This window comes from Pholcus phalangioides, unplaced genomic scaffold (assembly GCF_987345545.1).
Source record: "Pholcus phalangioides strain wild (caught in Gottingen) unplaced genomic scaffold, Ppha-v1.0 ptg000024l_1, whole genome shotgun sequence".
NCBI lineage: Eukaryota > Metazoa > Arthropoda > Arachnida > Araneae > Pholcidae > Pholcus > Pholcus phalangioides.
The window spans coordinates 4867450-4893279 of NW_028301616.1; the positions used below are offsets into that span (position 1 = coordinate 4867450).

Here is a 25830-nt window from a genome sequence, read left to right on the forward strand (position 1 = left end):
TATTGTGCCAGAGGCATTTCAAGAGTAAGAAACAATACATTTTATAGATTAAAAAAAACAAAAACAAATGACGAAAAAGCCAAAAGGTATTAATGTTTAGTTAAAGGCATTAATAGACACATGTACCCTCATTCTTTCTTTTAAGTTGTCACAACTTTTCTCCACACACATTTTTGATACCTAATAACTGTCAGTTATTTTTAATTCCACTCTCTCAAGATGAGCAGCATTTCTGAATAAAGCAACTGTAATTTTCAAAAGTGTTATACAATGTTCTTAGCTATATGAAATCAACCAAAAATACTCCTTTGGCATCAGAACACATTTTTAGTAATCTCTATTGGAGATTGGCTCGATTTGCTTTAATTTTAAAGCAAATCAAGCTGATTTCAAATGAAGACCTTAAAAATCATGTGTTGTGTCTTGCATGATGGGGAATCTGGTGACTGAGCAGACTATTACTACTATGGGCAGTGTATTATATATCCTCTTCAAACCTGATACCAAACTAACCATTGAATTTTTTTTTCTCGATTGATTTGTATATATTGCATGTCAAAATATCATTCAAAAGAAAAAAAAAATTTGAAAAATTATTAATTACTAATTGATTTGGGTCAATATTTTTACTATTACCATTTGAATTGGACACCCTTGCGCACAACTTAAGTCTTAACTTGAAAAAAAGAATCATTAAAACCATTATAAATTAAGGTACACATATGTGTACCACTAGAGCGAAGAGGATATAGTGTTACTTATTCATTTTTTTCTTTTGCGATATATGCTTTTATATTGGTTGCTGTCTTCGGTTATATTTGATATCCATATTTTTATGGGCATCTTTTTTCAGTCACCTCGTTAGGCAATTTACCTGTTGCTGGCTTTGTACTTGTACTTAACCATATACATGCACCTTGTGCAATTAATTTCCAACAAATCGGTACATGCGGGACGTGTTGTGTAAGTATCATATTGAAAGTCTGCCTGCTCTCTAAGGAAGACTTTTTAAAATGGGGGAGCAGCTCGCATTTGCAATCTGGTTGCTGAGCAGCTTATCAAAAAAGCCAGTCAAATTCATTATGCAAAAGTATGTGTGTCTTAATGAAATTTATTGTAGCCAAACAGCTCGTACTTTGAAATACTTGTGATTATCAAAGCTTTTACTCTTATAATTTATAGTTATCTGTATAAAAATTTCTTCAACACTAACCTTTCCCTATCTTCAATATCTCCATCATGATGTGGTTCTAGTTTTGCCATTTTGACTTCATAACCGGTCAAGTTGCTTAAATAGCTGGAAAAAATGAAGAAAACTGATGCGTTAAAATGAGTAATTTTTTGGGGGAAAATATGCAAATTGAATTGTTAACACATAATAAATGTGTAAGATCATTTACTAATTTAAAAGTTTGCTAGAATGCCTGAAATGGATCAAAAACTATCCAGCTCCAATGTTTCGTGAATTTCAACCATGGCCCCACATCCTAGAGCAGGGCCCTTAGGCTGGGATCTTGACTATTATGAGTATCATCCAGCCACACCCTTGTGGGGGCCATGACTTCAACAACTACTTTTGGATTGTTTACTTCAGTTATAGTAATAATGACTTTTTCCAACGTGTTTATCCCTTCTTTAACACTCCGAGTGCAGAGAAAACTCAGGCGGTGCTGGGCATTATTGTTGGTAATAAATAATTTCAATTCATAAAATGCATGTAAGGAAAAACACAGGACTAGGAAAGTTTTTCAAAATTTACCTCAAAATCTTATCAACGTGTTGCTCAATAGCTAAAGGTGCTCTTCCTGCTACGAATAAGACTAGTTTGGTTTCAGGAAGTACATACACCTGTGAGTGAAAATAAGAAGAATGTTTATTTGCAAGGTTCGTTACAGAGGAACGAGCAGCATAGTTACAGTCACATACTTATAAAAAATTGTCAACTTACAAACACATTTGCAACAGCAGAATGGCCATTCTCATTGCCCTCTCTATCAGTAGCCTTCACATCAAAGCCATAGATGCGACCTCCATCTAATGCGAAAGTAACCATAGACCTCACAACACCAGTCATAGGATCGATGTGGAACTTTCCAGAAGCATCTTCAGCTTTACGAATGATTTGGTACCTTATAGCACTGTTGTGAGCAACATCTGCATCTCGAGCCTGTAATTTTCAAAGGAAAGATAAAATGTGCAGTGAATTTTTAGATATAGATTAATTTTAAAAGAATGTGTTGAAAAAGTTTTTCATGTGAAATCGTATCATGGTCAAGTAATTGTTATGTGTCATATTGTACTGCATGAGATATATATTTTAAGTACATGAAACATCAAAATGGAATGCAAAATTAGTTTTTGCCATATGTCAAGTACTATTCACGTTTAAAAAATAATAATAAAGCATGGACTGCTAAATAAAGAAATTTAGAGAGGGAATGTGTTTATCGTGAAAGACATGGTGATCTTAAAGAAAAGAATGAACATATTACTGATGTAAATTAATACTGAATGCAGGGCCCCATTTCTGCATGGGGCCCCATGTTTTAAGGTAGCGCCCAAATTTATATAACATAGCATATACTTTACTCAAATTTTTATAAATTTTATTTGATAAAATGTTGCGAAATCAAAGAGTTTTCTCCAATTCACATAATACTATTTCAAAAGTTTTCATTATTAGCAAACCCTATTAAATATCAATTTTAATATTATACCAATTAGTAATAGACTTTATACAGCATGTAAAATGCACCTATTGCAATATCAACTCCACAACAAAAATATGTTCCAATGTGTCACAGTCTTTTGTCCGATTCCTCAATTTCACATCTTTTTGACCTTAAAATGATTTATGAAACGATAACAAGAAAATTTTCATGTTTAACCAACATGGAAATCGCCTCAAATCTTTGTGGAGATTCTGTATATTTGTGCAATGCAAAACTCTATGCATCTGATCTTGCAAACACTTTTTCAGATGAACTGCAATAATTTTCATCCTTGGTTCAGGTTGGTTATGCAAGCTCACAAATGTTAAATAACACTAAAGGTTTGGAAGAGATGTTTCCAGATGTTGAGACAACATTGAATCATTAGTGACATCACCACCAACATCAAACTGTTTTAGAGAAAAAAATCATTCTTCTCATTAAAAGGGATAAAATCATTCATTCGATCAAGTCTTTTGCAAGAAAAACTGCCATCTCTTTAACTTCATGGTGTATTGAAGCCGAGATAACTCAAAAATTAGATTTTGATGAAATTATCAATGATTTTGCTCATATGAGAGTGCAAAAAGCATTTATTGTAAGCTATTTCATGGAGAATTTTACATTACATTTCTCATTTAAAATAATGCATAACATTTTTTTGGTTGTATTCACAAATAACATGTACTGTAGTTGCTGACGTACCTAACCTCTTCGACTACAGTCACGGGGGGGGGGGGGGAAAGGCCTCCAGTACCTCTTTTGCCCAGGGGCCCATATTAAGTCAAAGTCGGGCACTTACTGAGTGAACTAATTTCCAAAAACAAACACCATGAAGATAATGAAAAAAGCAAGAAAACTTACGGTGACTTTCAGAACTTGGTAGCCAAAGGAAGCCTCAAGCGGTACAGCAGCAACAATAGGTCGACCTCTCACATCAAAAACTGGTGCGTTATCATTTTCATCACCAACTTCTACAATGACTAGAGCTTCATCAAAAGCAAGGTGATAGCTTTCTGTTGTGCGAGAAAGACCTACAGGGAACAACAAAAATAAATATGTGCAGTAAATTAGTGGATGTAGGCAATTGTCATGAAGTTATGTAGGCATGCATCATTAGAGTGGCCAACTTTTGAATGTGAAAATACGGGACATCGATTGACTCTGGGGGCATAGGTTTTATATTAATTGACAGAAATAGTTTACATTTAAATATCAAAACAGCAACTTGAATTTTTCTTAAAGCACACATTCTCTTCTACCATTCATTACATAACTGCATTTCCCAAATTAACTTCTCTAATAAATAACATTTTTCACAAATTATTGATTATTCATGATTTATTTTTTCAGGCAGAATTTAAGTTATAGAAAATGTCTATTTTAAAATTAGTGTGAAATTGTATTTCGCTGATTACAATCATTCAAAATTTAATAATAGTGGAATTTAATTCAATAGAAAGTGGAAATATTGTAGTTTTTGAAGATCAATATATGGAGAGCTAGGAGGATCCAAATCCAATGTATGGGAGATCCCAGAAAATACGAGAGAGTTGGTCCCTCTTCTTTAGGATTATCAGATGTCCTTATTTATGAAGAAATATCCTAATTTTGAATGTCATTTTGAGTGTCTTTATAGGTTTTGAAAAATTTTCCTTCAATCCTCATTTTCAGGGCTCCAGAACTTTTCCTTTTTTCATTAAAAAAAATTGCACTGTGTAACTGCAATATGTTTATTAGTGTGTATTTATTTGTTTTTTTTGCACTCATAGAGGAAACCCAAGGCTGCACTTTATTTAAAAGTATCCTCCCAAAAAAAAATTACTATTTATGTATTAAATGAACCTCTGCTTCAGTTGGAAAAGAATCATTGTTCTTCATTGGTACAGAGATGCCACCTGTTTTGAAAATGTATAAGTGATGTTGCCAAGAGTGTGCATGCACACATCCTCATTTCTAAGTTGATAAATTCAGTAATCCTATGAAGGCCGAAAAAAAAGTAGTAGCAGTTCTGGTTTGAGTGGTAAACCATGATGTTCTAAGTATAGTTGTGTCATCTATTATAAATAGAGGTATATTAGTAGTTACTAAGGTTGCACAAGCATGCATCCACATTTTGAAGTTTCCAAACCAGGTAACCCAGGTATTCTTCTTTGTTCATTTGAAATGTGGGTATTCAAATAGCAATAGAGTGTTCAGAAAGTAATTGAACGATTTTCTTAAAAAACTGGAACACTGTCAGATAATAATAATAAAAAAACAGATAATAATACCTGATCTACTTAAATCTCGTCCATATCGATGTCTTCCAACATTCTCAGCTCGAACCTTCAATGAGTAACGATCCCGTTTTTCACGATCCAAACTAGCAGTAACTGACAATCTTCCTGTATCTGGCTCCATCACAAATAAGCCTATTAGATATAAAAATTGAAGAGAGATATGTTTCAGTCAAAGGTTTTCAGTAAGTTAGTATGCATATGGAATAAAAAGAAAATCAAGAAACTATATATCACAGAAATATAAATTAAATATCTTTAACTTAAACAATATACCACAGAGGCCCAACTATTTCTTATCTTATAGCACCCACACACACACAAAAGAGTGTGATGCACAAGATGCACTGAGTAAAGGCAAAGTAGCCTCTCTCAATGCAGCAACAGACCACACCCATCCCCCCATGGCGCTAGAAGAGAGAGAGAGAGGCATCTCTCTATCGCTCTTCTAGCGCCATGGGGCATCTCCAGAGAGAGGCATCTCTCTATCACGATTTAATTTTCTGCAGCTGTACATATCTGTCATGGCCTTCTAACATAAAGTGAGAAAACACTTATATTCACCATTGTAATCGTGACCAACAATGCTATACAAGACTGGCTTGTGTGCTATCTCATCAGTGGCGTTTAGGTCCAAGATCACAAGAGGAGCTACTCTGTTTTCATAGACAGTAACTTCATAAAGCCTGTTCGGGAATAAACGGACACCATGACCAGTTCCTACAATGATGTTCACCTGGAAATCAAAGAAATACCATTAAACGAATTTAAGAAAAGAAAAAAAACATGAAAATGACATGAATAAGAATAATACATAGAATGAATTTACTTGTTCAATTTTCAGATTTTTAATCAATATAAATATTGCAAAAACTACATACTTCAGCTGTGTCTGATTTTGGTGGATCACTATCGACAGATGCTTCAACTAAAAGTCTGTAATGACTTTTCTGTACACTGTCAAGAGCTTTGACCAAGCGAATATCTCCTGTACTACCATCGACATCAAAGGCATCCATTTCCTCAGCATCTAAAGAAAAAATAAACATTTGAATTAGAGATACAGAATTTTTCTTTGTTTCAAGCATTGAAATAATGTGTATATTGTATTTCCTCACAGTGTAGCCAGAATGCTGGGAATACATGTATTTTCAGGAAATTGGAGTCACAAATTCCAGATGATTCTCAAACATCTAGACTCCAAGAATTGATTGAATTGGCTGATTTTAACGTTGTCTTTTCTCTGCATTCTAGGATCTGTTCTATTCTGCGAACTATGTTCAGTTAGTCAAATCTTTTTCTGCTTTTGCTACCACAAATCTTAACTTATTAAAATGTTGGCAACTATACTTATTTGTTCGCATAGATCAGAAAAGTTAAATGGGAACATAAGTATTCAACGTTCGAATAGACTATGAAGAATTTTTGTGTTTCTTAGTCATGAGTGCAAAATTGGAATAATTACAGTGAGAGATTGAATAATTGCACCCCAAGACATGATGTCGTAATACAAAAACGACACCATGTTTCTTCAAACCCTGAACATACAGAAAAGCGTGCATAATATAGTATTTGTACTATATTTCATATTGGGCTAATTGTAATTGTTAGAGCAACGAGTAGATGATAGACTTTTATTATAGTTATTTCGACTGCATGCTAGCCAATGAGGTAAATAAAAAAACTTAAAACAGGAACAATACTCACTCAGCAAAGTGTATTTGAAATCACCCTTGCCAGCATCAAGAGTAAACACAGTTTCGCCAGGTTGCCTGCTTTCAGCAACTTCAAGGGTATATACTGACTTGCTGAATTCGGGCACAGCATCGTTGGTGTCAGCAACTGTGACCCAAAGTTTTGCAGTGGCACTCAAGCTTGGATTTCCTTGATCATAAGCTATGACGGTCATGTTGTAAAATTGTTGTTTCTCATAATCCAGAGTGGAAAGAGTCCAGACAGTGCCATCTATAAGGGAAAAATGTGCTATTATTAAACCATGTATTTTACACAAAATATATTAAGCTGTATCATAACATTATTATTACCTACAGAAACATTTTAAAGCGTATTAGTTTTTATAGAATACATAAGATGATGTCTAAAAAAAGACATTTACCTTTGCTGTCAATGTAAAACTTGTTGTTGTGTCCAGTACCAAGTTTATAGAAGACTAGACCATTAGCACCTGCATCTGAGTCATATGCTGTGATTTGCGTTACCTGAAATATTCAGAAAAAGCCAGTGACTTGGTTATCTAACTTCAGTAATTACCTAAATACCACACAACATGGTTTCAGAGATATTTATATTTCAAAGTCAAATTTTGGGAAATCATTGAATTAAGAGAGATATGGCATGATGAATGCAGCTCTAATGATCATATTTCAACATGTTTTATTCAGTTTGAATTGCTATATAATTTTTCCTTGAGATACAAGATGAATTCATTTTCATTTAATAAGAAACTTGTATCTTGAAATAAACTTTCTCAGAAAATAATTAAAAAGTTTTTAATTCATCCCATATTGCCACAAAATTAATATTTGCATTAAAAAACCCCCCAATTATCATTGTATTCTACATAAAATAACTGATTTCAGAATACTAGTATTGCTTTCTTAATAAATACAGCACATAGTACAGTACCACAATTAATTAGTTAAATTTATTCAAGGTGTGCAAGCTTTTGTGTGTTGAATGAGGTTTTTCTATCATTTCTCAACATTTCGTATCTCATTGAAAATTAAACTGATTTTTCACACAAACTACTCTATTGAAAAAATTCTAACAGAATTCAAATTATATGAATGTATACAACATCATCTAAAACTATGAATGTGTTTACAGCATTCCAAAACCCCACAGATACACAAACAAGCCTAAATCAATCAAAAATAAATATATGAAATCAATAGAAAGTATTTCCACAATTCTTTTCAATTAATAGTTCCAACCTTTTGACCTGGATCCAGATTCTCTTGAACATGAGCAAGGTATGGGTCAGTGTAAAACCTCGGAGCTTCATCATTCACATCAATGATCTCGACAAATACATCAGAAGTACTATTGAGGGATGGCTCACCAAAATCTGTTGCCTTTAAAACAAAATGTTGCATTGAAAGTTTTTGAATGAATTGATAATATGATTCAATTATTAAAAATACAAATTAACATATTTGTTATTATTTAGGACACAATTCTGTTCCTCAAACAAATTGCTCTGAAAAGCATTGTGATTAAATATGGCAGTATCAAATATTCTGAAGAATGACAAAAATCAGGAATGCTGTATATGCTAGTGAATACAAAACTTTCACATTTATTCAAAAACCTATTATCACGGTCATTAACATTTTTTTTTATTTGAAGCATATGAGTATTTCCTGCAATAATTTTTTATGATGAATTTAGTGTCTTGATGCCCAATAAGAGATTACTTTAGACAGAATATGAAGGTTCATACATTGCTTTGAAAAATTTTATATTTTTTTAATTATATATACAAAGGTGTATCAAAAAGTTCAGACACTATTTTCATGGCAATTCAATAAAACAAATAGCAGCAAGTATACAGTGTGCTTGGGAGAAAGAGATTGCCAATACTCAGTTTATCAGATGTGAGGATGTAAGCAACACAAGTATTCGGCAAACAAAATGCCGCTACCAAGACTATAACAAACTTTGCTTTGACAAATTTCTTGGACCAATAATACCCAAAAAAGGACAACAGATAGTGTACACATTAAGGTGATATCATCTGTTTGCTATAGAGATAGCCTTAGATTTTTTTTATGTATCTTCATAAAAATACCCATGGTCACTCACCAAAACTTGGAAGCTGTACGATTTCTTTGATTCCCGGTCAATTATACCATGAGCAAATAGATCTCCTGTACGGCTGTCAATAGTAAATGGGAAATCTGAAATTTAGAAAGTACAGGTATTAATTACAATTCAAGAACTTTTGGAGAAAATTAATATTCATGTGATGATCAATAATAATAACAACATAACATACTTGCATACTAAAATAGCAATAGAATATTATATGCCTAGGATCAAGCATCTGTTGCATTTTCATGTGACTTACCTCTTTCATGTGAAGTTGTGATCAAAGAATATTCAATTTGTCCATTACTTCCAGTGTCTTTGTCCACTGCTTTCAACTGACCCAAAGGTGTTTTACTGAAACTATAGTTGCCTTCCTTTACTTTGAAGTTGTATTCAACCCTGGAGAATGTAGGAACATGATCGTTAACATCCACAACAGTGATGTTAACAACTGTTGATGCTGCAAGACCTTTGCCATCTGCAGCAGACACATTCAGGAGATAAACTGTACCAGGCTTAAGAGTGCTGACAACATATATCTCTCCTGAAATAGAAACAGAAATTCAATAATTACATTTACATGTTTACACAACTTTTTTCATAGTACTGTAAAAAAATAAACCTTCATTTAGTCAAAGATCTCTCTATATTGAAAAACTAGTCATTATCATTTAAAAGAAGAAAAGGTTTGCTCACCAGTTGCTCTGTCAATGCGGATATCACCTCTATCACCAGCTGTTATGATGTATTCAACTTTTGAATTAGGACCTTTGGCGTCAGCATCCAAAGCAGATACCTCAGCAATCTTGGAGCCTGGTCTCGCTGTCTCAGGCAGCAGGACTCGCAGAGGTCCATGTTGGAAAACTGGAGCATTATCATTCTCATCTGCCACAGTAATTGTGAGGTACGTGGATGAGCTGAGATTTCCTCGATCTGTGGCTGTGACCTATTTCAGATAATTAGATATAGAAAAATGTATTGATTTTTATAAACTTTATTAGCTTCTTAGTTTTATCTTAGAAGTATTTTAGGAGAGTAGAATGTTCTCTGCTGGGGCATGTCAGAAGTGTTTTGAACCTGTGGATGCTCGTCGTTAGTTTTAAATAGGAAATTCTTATTTCTAAATCAATATTCGGTGTGCTAGAACCCCTACCACAAATGAACATGGGTGGTCAAGCACCCACAGCTTTGACATCACTGGTTTTCTGCTCTTCTAATAAATATTCCAATTATTTTAATACAGTCGATACTAGGTTTTACACACTTCCAATTCACAAACTGATACATTTTTATCAACTAATTCTCTGGTCTCAAACAATATACCATGTCTTTGAATGCCTTTCTCATTTCGGAACTTCTGATTTTACGAACTAATTATTTAAGTCCCTTCAAGTTTGTAAAAATGAGCATTGATTGCATGTTACAATGCATGAATTTTATAATTCAGTTAACTTTTATATTCAATCTTGAATTCATTTTTAAGAGTTATTTGGTATGATGTTGTTAATAAATATATTCTACATTAATATTAAAATATATACTAATGTTAAAATACATTTAACTGCAAAAGACTTAAGAATTTGAATATTAATGCAATATTTCCTTAGGTTTCTTTTTTTTTTGTAGCATAATGTTACCTGCAAGTCATATCTTTCTTTGCGTTCCCTATCTAGGTTCAGTTTTTGATCAGGAGGAGAGAAAATAACTTGTCCAGTTTCTAGAATGGCGAATATTTCACTACCGGCACCGCTCAATGAATAGTCTACGAGAGAGTTATTGCCACTGTCATTATCAACTGCAGATATGTGAGGCTCCTAGAATACAAGAAACATTATTCAACATGGGAAATAGAGAAGAAAAATATGATTTTTTAACCTCTTATCCCCACGAAGAACTAATTAAAAAGCAAATTTTCTTATACTCACAACATCCACAAGAGTACCAGATGGCGAGTTTTCTTTGATGCTTCCTTGATACGAATGTTGGAAAGTAGGAACCTCATCATTGACATCCAGAACATCTACTGTTACTTCACATACAGTCTGTAGATGAAGAGAAAGGTCAATTATATATGTAATTCAACTATCACAGGGAACATAATCAACAAATTAATATGAAAAGAATCGCAATAATGTTTCAAAAGTATTTTGGTATTTATTTATGATATTGAATCTGTGTTGCAAGTTTCCCTAAGTGTATATGGGTGTATGCAAACCTACAAGTGTTATCTTCATCAAAATTTATAGCACATTATATGCATCTTAACTTTTGGAGTGGATTGGATTCCAGTTTGATTTATTCATTGAAAGAGTTGAAATTTTTACTTTCATTATCAGGGACCCAGATGCTGATGACATTTGCATTTTTTTCTGCATCTTTTGTATTTTTCTGCTTTTTCTTTACTGTTAAGACATTTTCAGGATATTTTTTCACTGTTTAAATTTTTTGACAATAGGAAGAATTGAAAAAAATTATGTAAAGACTGATTTCATTCATCTCTTATGAAAAAATATGGTTGAATTTATTGGGAAATAAAATAAAAAGAAGGTTTTTGGCTCTCTAACCATAAGCATACACAGAATTTTCTTGGGGAAGGGAGTTCATTTTTCGTTTTTTACTGTAAAAAGCCCCTACTCCCCCAAAAGCCAGTCATGGGCCTCACATCTAGCAACATCCCCCGCACTTCAAATTCTTCACAGGTCTCTCAATAGAGAATTTCATGTATGATAAGAATCATCTGAGGTCTCGGGCCTTGTTAATGCCAGTGTTCCTAACCAAGGAAGAAAATTTTCATATGATTTTGATCTGTCAAAACTTTTCCTTTCGACTTTTGAACATAACCAGTTTTTCAAGAGAGCTTTGTTTTACTATTTTGAAAACATTTTTTCCCCAATTTTTATGGCATTTTTTCAAGTATTTGAGGCATTTTTTAGTAATTTTTCAATATTTTTTAGGACAGCAAACTCCAAGCCTTGGTCATTATTAACAACATTTTTTCGCATGCATCACTACCAATAGTACAAATTTCACTCCAATGTGATTTGGGGGGGGGGATAAATTTCAGTAGAAAAAAGTGAAATATGTATGAATAATGCCTTTTTCGGTTCAACATGTTACAGTAAAAGGTAAAACGAAAACGTAGAGCACTTACTACTTTTGTTGAAGGCTTCTTCTCTTCCAACATCACAGTGAATGCGTGCCTGCTTCTCTTTTCCCTGTCGAGGCCAACTTTAGTGAAGATTTTCCCTTCCTGCAAAAAGAAAAGAAAAAAATCAATGATCTTTATATGTTTCTTCATTCCCCATTAAAATTACTTTTCTGTGTAACTTTCATTTTTCATTAAATTACTTTCCTGAGTGCAGAGAAGATCCCACGATGGCACACAGGGCTTAAGCTATGAAGAGAGAGACTCAATTTTTTGAAAATGTTTACATTGGAAGAGCGCAGATGCCATAGAGATATGATTGAAGTGTTACAAATTTTCAACAGGATGGATAACATGGACCACGAGTAATTAATATATTGTCTTTCAACTGCTTCAACAAAAAGACACCAGCATCGATTGGTAAGGGACAATTCTAAGTTATAGTGTAGCAGGTAATTTTTCTTTAATAGGGTTGTTGATAAATGAAATAGCTTTACCCTCAGAGGTAGTAAATCGACACGTTTATAAATAAATACAATAAAATGTTGGGGTAAATTGAGAAGCTATCCATACTTTGATTAAGGCAGCCATAAATATTTTTTTATGGGCATTGCACTATATTTTTTCATGCATATATAGTTTTCAGTTTTTATAATTGACCCTTTAAGGCATAACTAACTGAGAGTTGCTGTATTTTATGAATATATAACATCAATATTTTTGTTATGAGCATCTTTTTCCTCAGCCACCTCGTTGGACAGTTTGCCTGTTGTGGGCTTGTATTTGTATTACTTATACTATGTGACATGCATAACTAAAATACAGAAATAAATTCAATTAACCCAACAAAATGGATCATCTCTTTTATCTTATCAATTTAGGCTTTCAAAAAAAGTTTAACAAATGTCCCTCTTCATACACCAAGTAGTTTTTGGGCACACTTGGGGTATTATGTAGGAAGGTCTTGTTGGGTGTGAATCCAGGGTGATTAGTCCGAAGGGCGGAATCCAATGAACCTATGCATTAGGCACTAGATCGTCCATATTTTACAAGACAAACCAATTTCCTTCCTCACATTATTTAGAGTCCATATGTGGCGAATTAAAGTCATTAAAAAACTTGTTGGCTAAGTTTGGTTGCTATGATTGTCTGTTAGGCAGGGTGCACGCTGGGATGATAAAACCTGGCGCTGAACACAAATAGGTTATAAAATCTGAAATTCAGGTTTTTAACCAATCCGAGTCGAGTTGCAGGTTCCATTGCTTGTATCAATCCAGTGTAGAATGAGCCCTAGACGTAATCTGATAATAATAATTTCTTTAGCTATATGAATTAAAAAAATAGAGCTGAACTAGAGTACTCACTCTGCTGATGTTGAAAAGGTTCCTGACATCATTGTTGACAATATTGTACTGCATCTGACTGTTTGTCCTGTGTTTCCTCTCTTTGAGCTCGACTTGTCCCACAAAACCACCAGCAATGTTTTCAGGGATAGAAAATTGGAAATGCTGTTGATCGAACCTAGGATTTCTTTCTTCCGCTTCTTGAACAAACAGTTTCAATGTGGTCTGGAATGAAAAATGGTTAATCAGAACTTTTTCTACAGATAAAATCTACTTTCGATATCTCAATGGTCAAATGATGAACACATGACCAAGTTGGGTGATTTTTTTGAGATACTGTATATCTGAGAATGTAAAGTTTCTATTATAATTTAAAAAAAAAATTATTTTTTTGAATAAAACATTTCTAGTTAAGTATAAAATTTAATAAAGCTGATAATTGTCATACTGAAAATAAAGTAATTTCCATGAAACTTACAGCTGCTTTCCAAAGACCATCAGATGCTTCAACGATAATGCTGAATTCTCTGCTTTCAGACACGTCAAGAGTTCTTGTGATATTTACTTCTCCGCTCAATGGATTTATGAAAAATGGAACTGAAATGATAAAGGTAGCATTATAAATGAATGCAATTTATAATTGACAGAAAAAAATTAAATGAATGTAGGGTAATTTAGATATGTATGCATGAAAATCTACCGTTTCTTGTCCTAGATCCAAAAGCATATTTCATGTCAGTATTGTACTCGGCATCTTCATCTGTGGCTGTTAGTCTAGTGATTATTGATCCGACTGGTGCATTCTCTGAAATAAATTCATAATATATATCTTCTTCAAAATGAGGCGGACTGTCATTGATGTCTTGAATAACAACTGCAACCTATGGAGAGAAAGAAAGAAAATAATGACAATAATGGAGAAACATAAATTTTGAGATATGTGTTTCTAATGACAGATATATTAATATCCTAAGCACAATAGGCAACTCAGCACAAAATCATTTAAGATCAAAATAGTCTTCAAAAAAAATTGACAAGCCTAATTTTTTAGGATGAAAATCATTTAATTTTTTCAAAATTTAGCAATGGCATTTTGCCAAAAAAAACAAACAAACATTCTGCTAAAATGATATTTTTTCCAATACTCACAGTAGCGGTTCCAGTTCTTGATGGAACTCCCATGTCTTTAGCTCCAACAACAACAACATGAAGGGCTGAATCTGGAACACCATATTCTTCTCTATCCAGTTCCTTCACTACAGTCAACATAGGCTGAAAATGTATGTAAACATTAATAAGCAAATGGCTGAATACTTTTCCCACATCCCTAGCGAATAAACAAACCAGCATTTTTGAATGTTGAACACTTTGATAAACCCTGGATGAAAAGTTACTGTGTACTTACACCTTTGTCATTAACACCAAGACGGAAGTGGTTATCTGTATTTCCTTCAATAATAAACAATTCCATTTGCCTGTTATCTCCCTCATCATAATCAACTACAGGAAGTCGTACACTTGCACCCAAGCTACTAGATCCTGAAAAAAGTTTCCCATGTATATTAATTGCAATATGTAAAACATGATACACATTTAAATAATGAATAAAAATTCAAATTGTATTAGAAATGCCATAAAAAAATTTTCCCAAGAAATAATTTCTTACCCTCTGTTACATTCAACAGGAATGTCTCGTTCAAGAAAGTTGGTGTCCAGTCATTCTCGTCCATAATTGAAATATGAACATTTGCAAATCCCTGAATAATAATTATAATAATTTACAACAAATTATATTATTTTGATACTTCAGAAACAAGTATAATATAAAACACAATGCAATCACAATGATTATTTAAATAATTTACCGTGTTGTTAGCTGAATCTAGGGCTAAAACCCTCAACATGAAAGCTGGCGTGACTTCTCTATCTGGAGAAATGTGGACTGATATAACACCAGAGTTTTCTTCTATTTTGAACTGATCACCTGCATTACCTGAAAATAGGTGTGACAAAGTGTTTCTTTCAGATTATATTGCAGTGAAATGATACATCATGTATTTCACGGGAAATGAAAGTTTGTTCAGAATCAGTTTTTATCACAAATCCAAAGTGAATCATTATAACTACACTTTTGCTAATTCAAAGTAATTTTAATATTGTGTGCAATGTATTTTTGATGAACCAAAATTGTGTTACTGCAATTTTTGATGGATAGATGTGATATTAATTGCCTGAAGCACTTCAAGATATCAAAGTTAGACTGCATGTGGTTAAAAAGCATTACCAATGAAAAATTAGTCGAATTGGGATTTGATTTGAATTTCCTTAAAAATGTATTTATACATTTTAGCAGGCACTAGAAAAATTATTCAAATTTATTAAGATAATATTTATTATAAGAAACACTTGCCATCCACAATGAAGTATTTTATTTTGTTTGCATCCAATTCATCTTTGTCTGTTGCGTTCAGCTGCATTACGACATGACCAGATGGAGAATTCTATAAATAAAAGGAACAAAGGATAAATGAATGATCAATCTTGCACTTTTTTGGTTATATAGTTAAAAAAAAAAAATCATATAGTAGATATATATCAAAATGGCTTAGTGTGAAAACCTAGTTAGTTTTCTTCAATTTTTCAGGAAAAGTAAAAAACATGCATACTACTGCAACAGCTAGTATGAACTATGAGGTTTCAAGTTTATCAATGCATGGCATTATGTTCTTTACTAACGATTTGCTTTGTCTGGTTGATGAGATATGAGGTCTGCTTTCTTGTAGACATAAAAACCTTATTTTTAAAAAAATTCACCAAGCCATCAATATAAAAACTACATAAATTAATTGTTGTCAACTTATACTTTGAAGGATATTCATTGTACATGAGAATAATCAATGGTGAAACATAAATACAAAAGATGATGATTTTCTCTAATTCCTTTTAAATTTTTAGCGGCAACACCAGTTGATTAACATTAGTTCAAAAATTTCCTTAATTCAAATGATATACTCACTTCCTTGACTTCAACAACATAATCCTTCTTTGGAAACACTGGATTGTTATCATTGACATCTTCAACAAAAATATTGAGTCTGGTGTTACCCGAACATCTGTGATTGCTAGCGGTCACCTAAAGAATGTAACAAAGAAGTTAATTAGTTTATCTGGAATGGCCTCTACACAGTTACAGTGTCATATGTAAAAGATAAAACTCAAACCTTTGATGTGGTGTAGGTCACTAAGCTATATTAAATTTATGTTACACACTATTGAGTTATTATAGTCAGTTTTCAAAATGCAAAACATACAAATGCGAACACTTCTTATGTAATGAAATCAATCATGAAAACTTTTAAACGCTTAATGGAAGAAGTTTTCAGCTCAAAAAATTATTTATGTGAATGAAATATTTTTCTTACAAATGTATTGAGCTATTAAAGAGGCTATTATGAAATATATTTGACATTTATGTACTGCATATACAACAATTAGTTAAAATTAACACTTTTCTGTATATTGTTTTACCATAATGCATTTGTTGTAAAACTGCCTATTCAACAAAATTATTATTCTTTTACAAAATTCCCCTTTTTTTAAAAGAAAATGTAGTGCAGTGCAACCTCTCGATATAACGACATTCTACGGGCCAAATATTGTTGTAAAGGGGTTATCATTGTATCGAGAGGCAGCATTATGATCATGTGCCACTACATTTATGCTGTTGTCAGCATCTTTCCTAAATTTGCTTTGCTAGTACCATCAGAAAACATGCTTTAAAGCAGTGTTTCCCAAAGTGGGCGATATCGCCCCCTGGTGGGAGATGGAATGGTCCAGGGGGGCGATAGAAGCTAAGGATTTAACATAGGATCCTATGGGTTCACTTGAGTTGGGAGGCGATGAGAGAAAAATATTTCTGAAGAAGAGGGCGATGGAATGAAAAGTTTGGAAAACTATGCTTTAAAGTATCTATTCGTCGTGAAAAACAATAATTAATTATTTAATTAATGGAGCTGATTCCAGATGTATTGCCTGGTATAAAAGTTCACTGCATTACACTTTTGCGTCTTACAGAGAAAGTGGCAAGACCAACAGCTTCATCAACATTTTCCGTGATCACGTGGTACAAAACACTGACGTTCTTGGAAGAATGAAAACAAGTGATGAAGTTAAAATTAAATTCAAGATGATTTTGAGTGAAATATAAAGAAATATACTTGTAGCAATTTCAAAATCTCTTAAAAATATTGTATAGATGGATTTTTATTGTAGTAGAGAATATTGTTCTATTGAGAGGTGTTTAACATTAGACTATAGGCAATTTCAGACAAGATTTATAAAATATATCACTGTAGAGCGACTTATTATTATATCAAGAATCTTTGTAGCAAGGTTTCTGCATGTAATGGTGTCAATCAATGTATTATGCTAACAAAACATTTAAAAATTTATATGACTACTTTTTTAGAGTAAAACATTTATATACATTTAATAAAAAAAAAAAAAAACTCAGTGAAACTAAATTAAAAAAATACATTTGTAAGAGATTATCCATGCATTTGGAATCCACCAAAAATTAAGGGATATCTCTTCACAAAATAAAGAAATGTAATTTTCTGCAAATTTTTACAATCGCAACTTACAGTCAATGTGTACATTCCTTGTAAGGTTGGTGACATGATGTCCCTGTCTAAAGGCCTTTTGATTTTTGCAGAAACATTGAATGCTCTTGTATCAATCAAGAAATTGTCATTCGAATTGTCTTCAGTAATTTGGTATGAAACCTACATGAATACAAACATAATCATAATATTAGCTGACTCGACTTTATTAACAAAAAATTGCATGTGTAAGAGAAAATTCAGAAAAACACATAAAAAGAAACACTTATGCATTGCTATCAGTGTGATTTGTACATAAGTATTCATACCCGATCAAAAATATGAGCATCTTCCACTTGCAAGAACGGCAAGACGACAGAATCAGGAGGGGCATTTTCTCGAACAGCAGTGAAATACTCTGAGAAAGGGAACCTTGGGCAACGAATGCTGGCATCATTCAGTCTTACCACAACCTGCAAACAGTTTCAATTGAAAAATTAATAACTGAAAAATATGAAGAAAAACAAACCTGCTCAACATTTAACTGACTTTGCTGACCATCGAAAAAGAAAAGGAACAAAATGCAACTATTATAAAAGGGAATTATTTTGATACAGATTCAAAAAAAAAAAACCACTTCAAGAACATAAGACTTACCCCAGCTTCGGATGTTTTCGAAGCATCATTTTTGTTTGAAGCAGAGACTAGAAAATGGTAAAGGAACTGCTGGTCAGCATTCAGTCTAGTTGTTGTTGTAATGCGACCCTATTTAATGATGACACATACAAATTTTAAACATAACCCATGCAACAGTTTCCTACTGTCATTGTTTTGAAATGCAGTTGCAAAAAATAACAATAAATAATTAAAATATGCAAGCACAATAAAATATTTTTTTCCTAACTTGAAATAATTAAAAATTGTTTATTATAAAAGCATGTAAAAAATAAGCATGACATTTTTTTCCCCACAGATATTATAAGTGTTTATGCATATGTTATGGTGACTGTGACAAATCATTGATTACATATACTTACCAATCATCTTATTAAGTTTGATAAATTTACCACTTTTACTTGTGATTATGCATAATAACTAAGAGAATCATTGGTAAATTTGACAAATGATTGAAATTTACCGTTTTATCTGTGATTATGCATAATACCATAGTGTAATTCGTGAATTTAATAAATATGAGAAAAATTCCAAGTGAGTCTAGTATGTGTGATGAATATAGTCAGACCCCGAGATAAAAATAACAAGTTTTCTGATTGTTTATAATTTTTTAGTACTTATTAAAGTTACCAAGGATGCTTGGGTAATATATATAACTGACGGTAGTGATAAATTTAGGAAAGCTCATTAAATTTACCAGAATGCTTGGCAATTACGCATAATAACCGGATTCATCACCTTTACTGTAACATATGCACAAAATGATTGAATTTTGCATTTGTTAATTACCGTTTCTCGATCGATATTGAATCCCCTAATCAAAGTATCATCTGGTCCAGATATATTATAGAAGACTGGGCTTCCATTGGGAATAGTGGCTCTAACATCCATAACAGTTGAACCTGCTTCTAAAATTCCATCAGCATTTACAGAGTATTGCACCGATGTGAAAACTGGAGTCGGATCATCAATGGTATCCCTGTATACTTCTACAACTAGATCCACGGTGCTAGGAAAATTCATAGAAAAATATTTGTGTGAGCAACATTTTTATATAATAATTCGTTTTTCGAGACAGATTTTTCAGTTGGGAATTTTTAAGATTCTCAACGTGTTACCATAGTCTCTAAGGACATGTATGTAATTAAAAATGCTGAAAAAAAATATTTTAAACAAAAAATAACATACTTTGACAATGGGATTGCAGCTTCATCAGATGCTTTTACGTGCAGAGTTTCAACACCAGTTGTTAAAGGCTGGCTAGGGGATATCTGACCAGTGCGAGTATTTATTGTGAATTGTGGACTAGGTGGACTAAGTTCATAGTTGATAACACTGTTTCCTTCTTTTGGACTATCCTTGTCCATAGCTCTCACAGTATACACAACCTCAGAAAGCGATGTTGTCAGTGGGACTCTCAATAGATGAGGCAGGGCCAGGAATTCTGGAGCATTGTCATTCATATCATTCACGGAAACCTAAAATATATGCATAAATACATTATCAAGCTTATTTTCAAACAAGACAATTAACGAAATTACCAAATGATTAGCGCTCCCAAAACGACGCTCTCAATTTATTAATCTAAATTGGAGTTAAAATATATTACCTGCACAACAGTGGTAGCAAACTGTGGTTCCTTGGATTCGTCTCTAGCTTCAACTAGAAGTTCGAGGTACTTAGTTTTTTCGTAATCCAGGGGTGTGACTAGAGTGATTTTGCCGCTTCCACTATCGATACGGAATGCTTCTCGCTGTGTGGATCTTACGATACGATATCTGAGTTTTCCAGCAGGGCCTTGATCTGGATCATATGCATGAACAGTTAAAAGCTCTGTGTTTGCAATGTTTTCATCAACTGCTACTCTGTATCCAAACTTTTCAAATTTTGGCGGATGATTGCGAGTACTGGAAACCCTTACGACTAACATTGCTTTACCTGAAAAGACAAAATTGATGAAAGTTTAATAGTATTTTTAAGATTTTCAATCACGCCACTCATTATTTTGTATGACATCCAAAAACACATGGTGCATACACAAAAGTACTTCGTACCACATTGATTAATAATAATAATTATAAATTGATTAATAATGATGAAGAGTAATAATAATGACTGTTTACCAATGTTTGAGTCAGCACCGTGATCCCTAGCGAATATTTCCATCTCATATGTGGTATTTCTTTGAGTATTTATAGGAATGCTAGAAGAAAGTCGAACATGTCCTGTTTGAGGATCAATTTCGAAAAGCCCATGAGAATTTTTTATCCAATATGTAACTTCTCCGTTGCTACCAAGATCTGGATCTGAAGCTAGCACTTGAATTATAGCTCTCCCGGCTTGAGACTGTGGTGGAATACTTACAAAATATCTGGAAATTTATGATGTGAGATACATATTATAATTGAATCACTTTAGCACTTTTCTTACAGACAGATAAAATATTTCCAGGTGTTTATTTTATACATAACTAAAAATAATTTAAAATTAGTTTCAGAATCTTTCTATTTGTTAATTATATGTAGTATAATTAACAAATAGAAATACGTTAAATATGCTTAAAAAAACTTATGAAATTCTGTAAAAAAAATAGTACCGTTCTCGTTCAAATTTAGGTGGATTGTCATTCTTATCCAGAACTCTAATAGCCACGGGTGCTTTTGTTTCAAATCGGCCATCTAATGCTATGACAACAAACTCATACACCTCTTTCTCTTCCCTGTCTAGAACTTGCTTGGTGCAAACATCCCCGGTTTTAGGATTAACTGTGAATGGAATTGTGTTCCTATCAACTGCGTAAGACAGACTATCAACTGAATCACCACTTTCTGCATGAATCTATAAGAAAAGAAACAACAAATGAGGTAAGTCTGATGAAGTAACAGTAAACTGGATCATTGCATATATTTCTAAAAAAACAGTAAACTTTAAAACTAATAAGTCAATGTTCTCGGCAAATATTTCAGCATTTCAAAATAGGTAAACAATTCTACCTGGAGAAAGCAATGTCCAGCTGGAAGATTTTCTAAAAGTGAAGCTGAATACGATAACTGATTGAATGATGGAGGGTGATCGTTTGTATCTTGGACATCAATTGTAACCATAGCTAAACCATACAATGAGCTGACATGGGCTGAAACGAAATAATAAGCATTTCATGAGAAGTACTTTTAAAATGGTTCAAGTAGGTTTCTCTTTTTCAGTGGAAAATCCAGTAGGGTCAGTATGCATAACATAAATTTTACAATATAATTAAATTTTTACAGGAATGCTTACATTTTCCCTTAATGCACTCTGTAATGAAAATTATTTTTCCATTAAGAAAAAAAATTAAGAGAAGCCATTTCCGGCAGAAAATAAATATTTTGAAAGAAACTCAACTTTATTTCATCAGTTTAAATATATATATTACAGATATTGCTGATCAATTGCTACTCACAATCTCTTGCCTCAACCAACAGGTTGTAAGACTTTGTGACATCATAGTTGAGCCTATGTGCTTGACTAGGAATTACGACAATGTCGCCGGACTCAGGATGCAGATAAAATATTCCATCCTCATTTCCATTCTTAATACTGTAGGTGACAGTATTGTTTTGCAGATCTCTATCCACTGCAAGCACCTAAAGAGTAGAAAATGATTTTTCATCATGGAAATTTGCAAAAAAAGTTGCATTTTTGCATGTATGTAAACATTTTTTTCGAAAAAAATTGCAGCATATCAGAAAATTGGTGAATTTAGTCAATCATTATAGAAATGTAAATTTGCAGTAATCAATTCTGACTAATATTCAGAACGTGTACCCCCCCCCCCCACACACACACACTTACACACATGCACAGGTAGGGCTAACAGGGTTCCAGTCCGATGCTCTGGCACAAATCTCATTATTTTTGTTATTTTTAAACTATAAATTCACAACAAAGGTCCCATCAAAGATATAATACTAGGGTCCCGGATCTAATATGTGGGACACAATTCAGACGATTTAAGGAAGAGAAACTGGATGTTCAGAATTCAATAAAATTATATAACAAGAAGTCCCCCCATCATGACAACAATTTTTCTCACGATTGTGAGCTCTTGTTATAAGATTTTTACAGTATTTTATCTAATGCTGCTAGTGCAGATGTATTTTAAGTAATTGTTCTCCCTCTACTTACCTTGACTACAGGTTTATCACTGGTTTGTTTTTCAGTGACTACACCATGATAAGACAATCTTGTGAAAACGGGAGGATGGTCATTTCTCTCTTTCACCCAAACATTAACTTGAACACCAATACTATTATTCTGGGGTACACCATCATCTGTTGCTCTTGCTATAAATGAGAACCTGGTTCTGGCATCTAGATCTTTTTTGACGTAAACTATGCCACTGTCTTCGTCGATCATAAAGAATTCTGTTGAAGAAACACATGAAAGATGTAATAACATTTAATTACATTACTTTCTTGAAATTGTTTTTAATTGATGTATGGTTACCAAACCACCCACTTATTAATAGATGAAATTTTTGGTCTGGTCTTATGTTGTATTCTCTCATTAGATCATATACTGTATGTCAAATATTTGGTCTTAACCCTTTAAGCAGCACAGCAGAAATCACTAAATCCCCTTTGAAATGCTATGTATTTTTTAATCAAGAATGGTTTCTTCCAGTTTCCAGGGGGTGCAAAGTTGTCACAGATGTTTATGCATTGTTCTGTGTTTTCTATAGTGTTATATAACTGATATATTATATGTAACTAATGTTTCCCCCCACCCTTTTTCATACATATGTACTTGGACTGCGACTGCATTGTACTTACCATAAATGCTTGCATAAATGCTTTGCATTTCTTGTGTTTACCATATTTGCATTTCTTGTGTTTACCATATTTGCATTTCTTGTGTTTACCATATTTGCATTTCTTGTGTTTACCATATTTGCATTTCTTGTGTTTACCATATTTGCATTTCTGTTGTTTCCCCCCTCTTTTTTTTCCCTTGGACTCTGACGTGCATTATGCTTCCACAAATGTTAAATTTTTACATTATTTTGTGTTTACTATATATTTTCATTTTTTTTACCCCCATATACTTTGAAAAAGTGTTCTCATGTTTGCTCAGGTGGGTGGATAGATTTGATGGGCTGGGGAGGGTGTTGCTACTTTTCCAACAGATACCCTTTATGTTAGAGGTTCCATAAGAAATATTAACGTATCTGTCTGGTAGTTCAAATTCAAGTGGGTGCAAAGTAAGGGGGTATGGGGGAAAAGTGCTCAATTGGATGAGGTATTTTGTCAATGCCGCTTAAAGGGCTAAAGTTTGTTGATGGCGCTTAACTGTCAATACAAGTAAAATATTGAGTTACATAAATACAATCTGATCAAGTACAATAAAAAGACCTATATAATGATACTCAAGGGACAAAAAAAAAGATATTGTTAAAATGAAGTTCTCTCATTATAGATGGAATATATTAATACTATGAAAAATACATCGGATCAGAGAATAATATTGTTATATAGACCAGTGTTTCTTAACCTTTTTTTGCCCATGGCCCCCTTTGAACCATATTTTTTTCTCGTGGCTCCCTGTCTTACCCCCAGAATTTTCAAATCTCATCTAGAAGACTTTTTATACGTATTGAAATGATTTTTTTCAGTGAATTTATACTGAACGAAAATTTTGCAAAGAAAATTGGCCTCCAGACCACAAGCCTAGAATTTATTGATCTCCCCGCTAGTCCGAGTTCTATCAGGACCGTCTCAATATCATGAGGCCCCCACCTCCTTAGACAAAGTGATGTAGTCCCCTAATTTAGCTGGAAATAAATAGCCTGCATATTTCCTACTCATTTTCAAAATTAATTGTACTATACAAAATATCATAAGGTGGGGTCACTTATGGGCATGAGGCCCCTCACAAGAGTGGGACTGACAGAGCTACAGCCCGGAGCCTAATATGGTTTTCATCTTTTTTTTTTTCATACAATAAATTTCGTATAGGGAAGGGGGTCTGAAAAATTTAGCCGGAGACTTGAGAAAAATCCCATCTTAGGGAACTTGTTGCAAAATGTAGGCAGTGAGGCCTGGGTGGGTCCATGCCCTAAAGAAGGCTCTGGTTTTATGGCTGGTTTTGTTGGATTCTCTCTCTCACTGTGAGTGTTAGTCACTAATATAAAATCTTTGTTTCTTCACACCTTAATTTTTCTTCTCAGCTCTCCAAACCACCTGTCATAGCCCCTTTCTCCATTTTCTTCCTTGGCCCCCTTGAAGTATACCAGTACCACGAGGGGGGGGGGGCATATGGCCCCCGGTTGAGAACCACTGATATAGACAATTGTTGTTATTGAGGGTATCGTGTTGTGTGATTTTCACTGTATTCGAGTATAAATATAAATATGGCCCTTCAATCTCTGAGAAATTCATGATTTAATCATTATTTCTGATACAAAATTAATATTCAAACAATTTGTAGTGAAAGTTTACCTGTATCCCCAGCAGATAATGTATACTTTATTTTATCACCATCTCCATCAAAAGCCTTGACATGACCAATCTTAGTACCCTTTGGTGCATTTTCTTCTGCTCGGAAATCATACGGCAGACCCACAAAATCTGGAGCGAATTCATTTATATTTTGCACTTTGATAACGACTGAGGCAGAGCTGAAACATTGAAACATATATAATTAATTATTCATGAAAACAATGCAAATAACAAAGCTGTTATTTGGGGAGACAGAACAGCTCAAAAGAAAATAAAATGGTATTTGAGGGAAATAAGTTTTTGCATAAGATAAATAGAACTACAAAATAACGTCGGATAAAAATAAGTTTATGGATATATTTCAAATAAATAACAATAGAATTAATTAACCTTTACTTTTCATGAATAACAAAGCTCACTTCGGAATAAAAGAGTAGAAAGATGTATAAAATCAATTGACACATACCCAACTCTTGCAGGTCTACCACCATCAACGGCAAACACTGTGAACTCATGTTGATCTTTCGTTTCATAATCAAGGTTAGAAATGAGAGTTATTGTTCCGGTCACATTGTTAACCATGAAAACGTCCTGTAAAATAAATAAATCATTCAGATAGAAAATATTAAAATAAACTTATGATCATTAACAAGACGGTCTTTTAGAAATATAAGTTTGAAAAAATTTAGTTTTAGTTGCTCTCCTTGTAGACAAGTCAGAACCTTGTTGAAAACTAAAATTTGAATCATACTCAATTCTGAGAAAATGT

The 25830-nt window shown here is 33.2% G+C and overlaps 1 protein-coding gene across 3 annotated transcripts in view; it reads right to left on the reverse strand.

Moving 5' to 3' along the window:
• The window catches only part of LOC149068618 (protocadherin Fat 3-like), a 181316-nt gene that overhangs the window by 6060 nt on the left and 149426 nt on the right, over positions 1 to 25830 (reverse strand). For all 3 annotated transcript variants that reach the window (XM_089250408.1, XM_089250406.1, XM_089250409.1), the window contains exons 24-61: positions 25528 to 25652; positions 25062 to 25240; positions 22750 to 22988; positions 22025 to 22208; positions 21579 to 21718; positions 21182 to 21423; positions 20709 to 20956; positions 20195 to 20523; positions 19774 to 20063; positions 19375 to 19594; positions 18568 to 18675; positions 18240 to 18383; positions 17953 to 18093; positions 16326 to 16442; positions 15720 to 15810; positions 15175 to 15302; positions 14976 to 15066; positions 14715 to 14848; positions 14459 to 14581; positions 14010 to 14190; positions 13788 to 13906; positions 13331 to 13534; positions 11973 to 12071; positions 10747 to 10863; positions 10459 to 10635; positions 9518 to 9767; positions 9081 to 9365; positions 8816 to 8910; positions 7945 to 8085; positions 7107 to 7209; positions 6698 to 6955; positions 5872 to 6020; positions 5555 to 5726; positions 4985 to 5125; positions 3576 to 3745; positions 1949 to 2167; positions 1760 to 1848; positions 1214 to 1297 (exon numbers count right to left, since the gene is read on the reverse strand). In XM_089250408.1, coding sequence (XP_089106534.1) covers positions 1214 to 1297; positions 1760 to 1848; positions 1949 to 2167; positions 3576 to 3745; positions 4985 to 5125; positions 5555 to 5726; positions 5872 to 6020; positions 6698 to 6955; positions 7107 to 7209; positions 7945 to 8085; positions 8816 to 8910; positions 9081 to 9365; positions 9518 to 9767; positions 10459 to 10635; positions 10747 to 10863; positions 11973 to 12071; positions 13331 to 13534; positions 13788 to 13906; positions 14010 to 14190; positions 14459 to 14581; positions 14715 to 14848; positions 14976 to 15066; positions 15175 to 15302; positions 15720 to 15810; positions 16326 to 16442; positions 17953 to 18093; positions 18240 to 18383; positions 18568 to 18675; positions 19375 to 19594; positions 19774 to 20063; positions 20195 to 20523; positions 20709 to 20956; positions 21182 to 21423; positions 21579 to 21718; positions 22025 to 22208; positions 22750 to 22988; positions 25062 to 25240; positions 25528 to 25652 — 6326 coding nt within the window. The remainder of the gene's footprint in view (positions 1 to 1213; positions 1298 to 1759; positions 1849 to 1948; positions 2168 to 3575; positions 3746 to 4984; positions 5126 to 5554; positions 5727 to 5871; positions 6021 to 6697; positions 6956 to 7106; positions 7210 to 7944; positions 8086 to 8815; positions 8911 to 9080; positions 9366 to 9517; positions 9768 to 10458; positions 10636 to 10746; positions 10864 to 11972; positions 12072 to 13330; positions 13535 to 13787; positions 13907 to 14009; positions 14191 to 14458; positions 14582 to 14714; positions 14849 to 14975; positions 15067 to 15174; positions 15303 to 15719; positions 15811 to 16325; positions 16443 to 17952; positions 18094 to 18239; positions 18384 to 18567; positions 18676 to 19374; positions 19595 to 19773; positions 20064 to 20194; positions 20524 to 20708; positions 20957 to 21181; positions 21424 to 21578; positions 21719 to 22024; positions 22209 to 22749; positions 22989 to 25061; positions 25241 to 25527; positions 25653 to 25830) is intronic.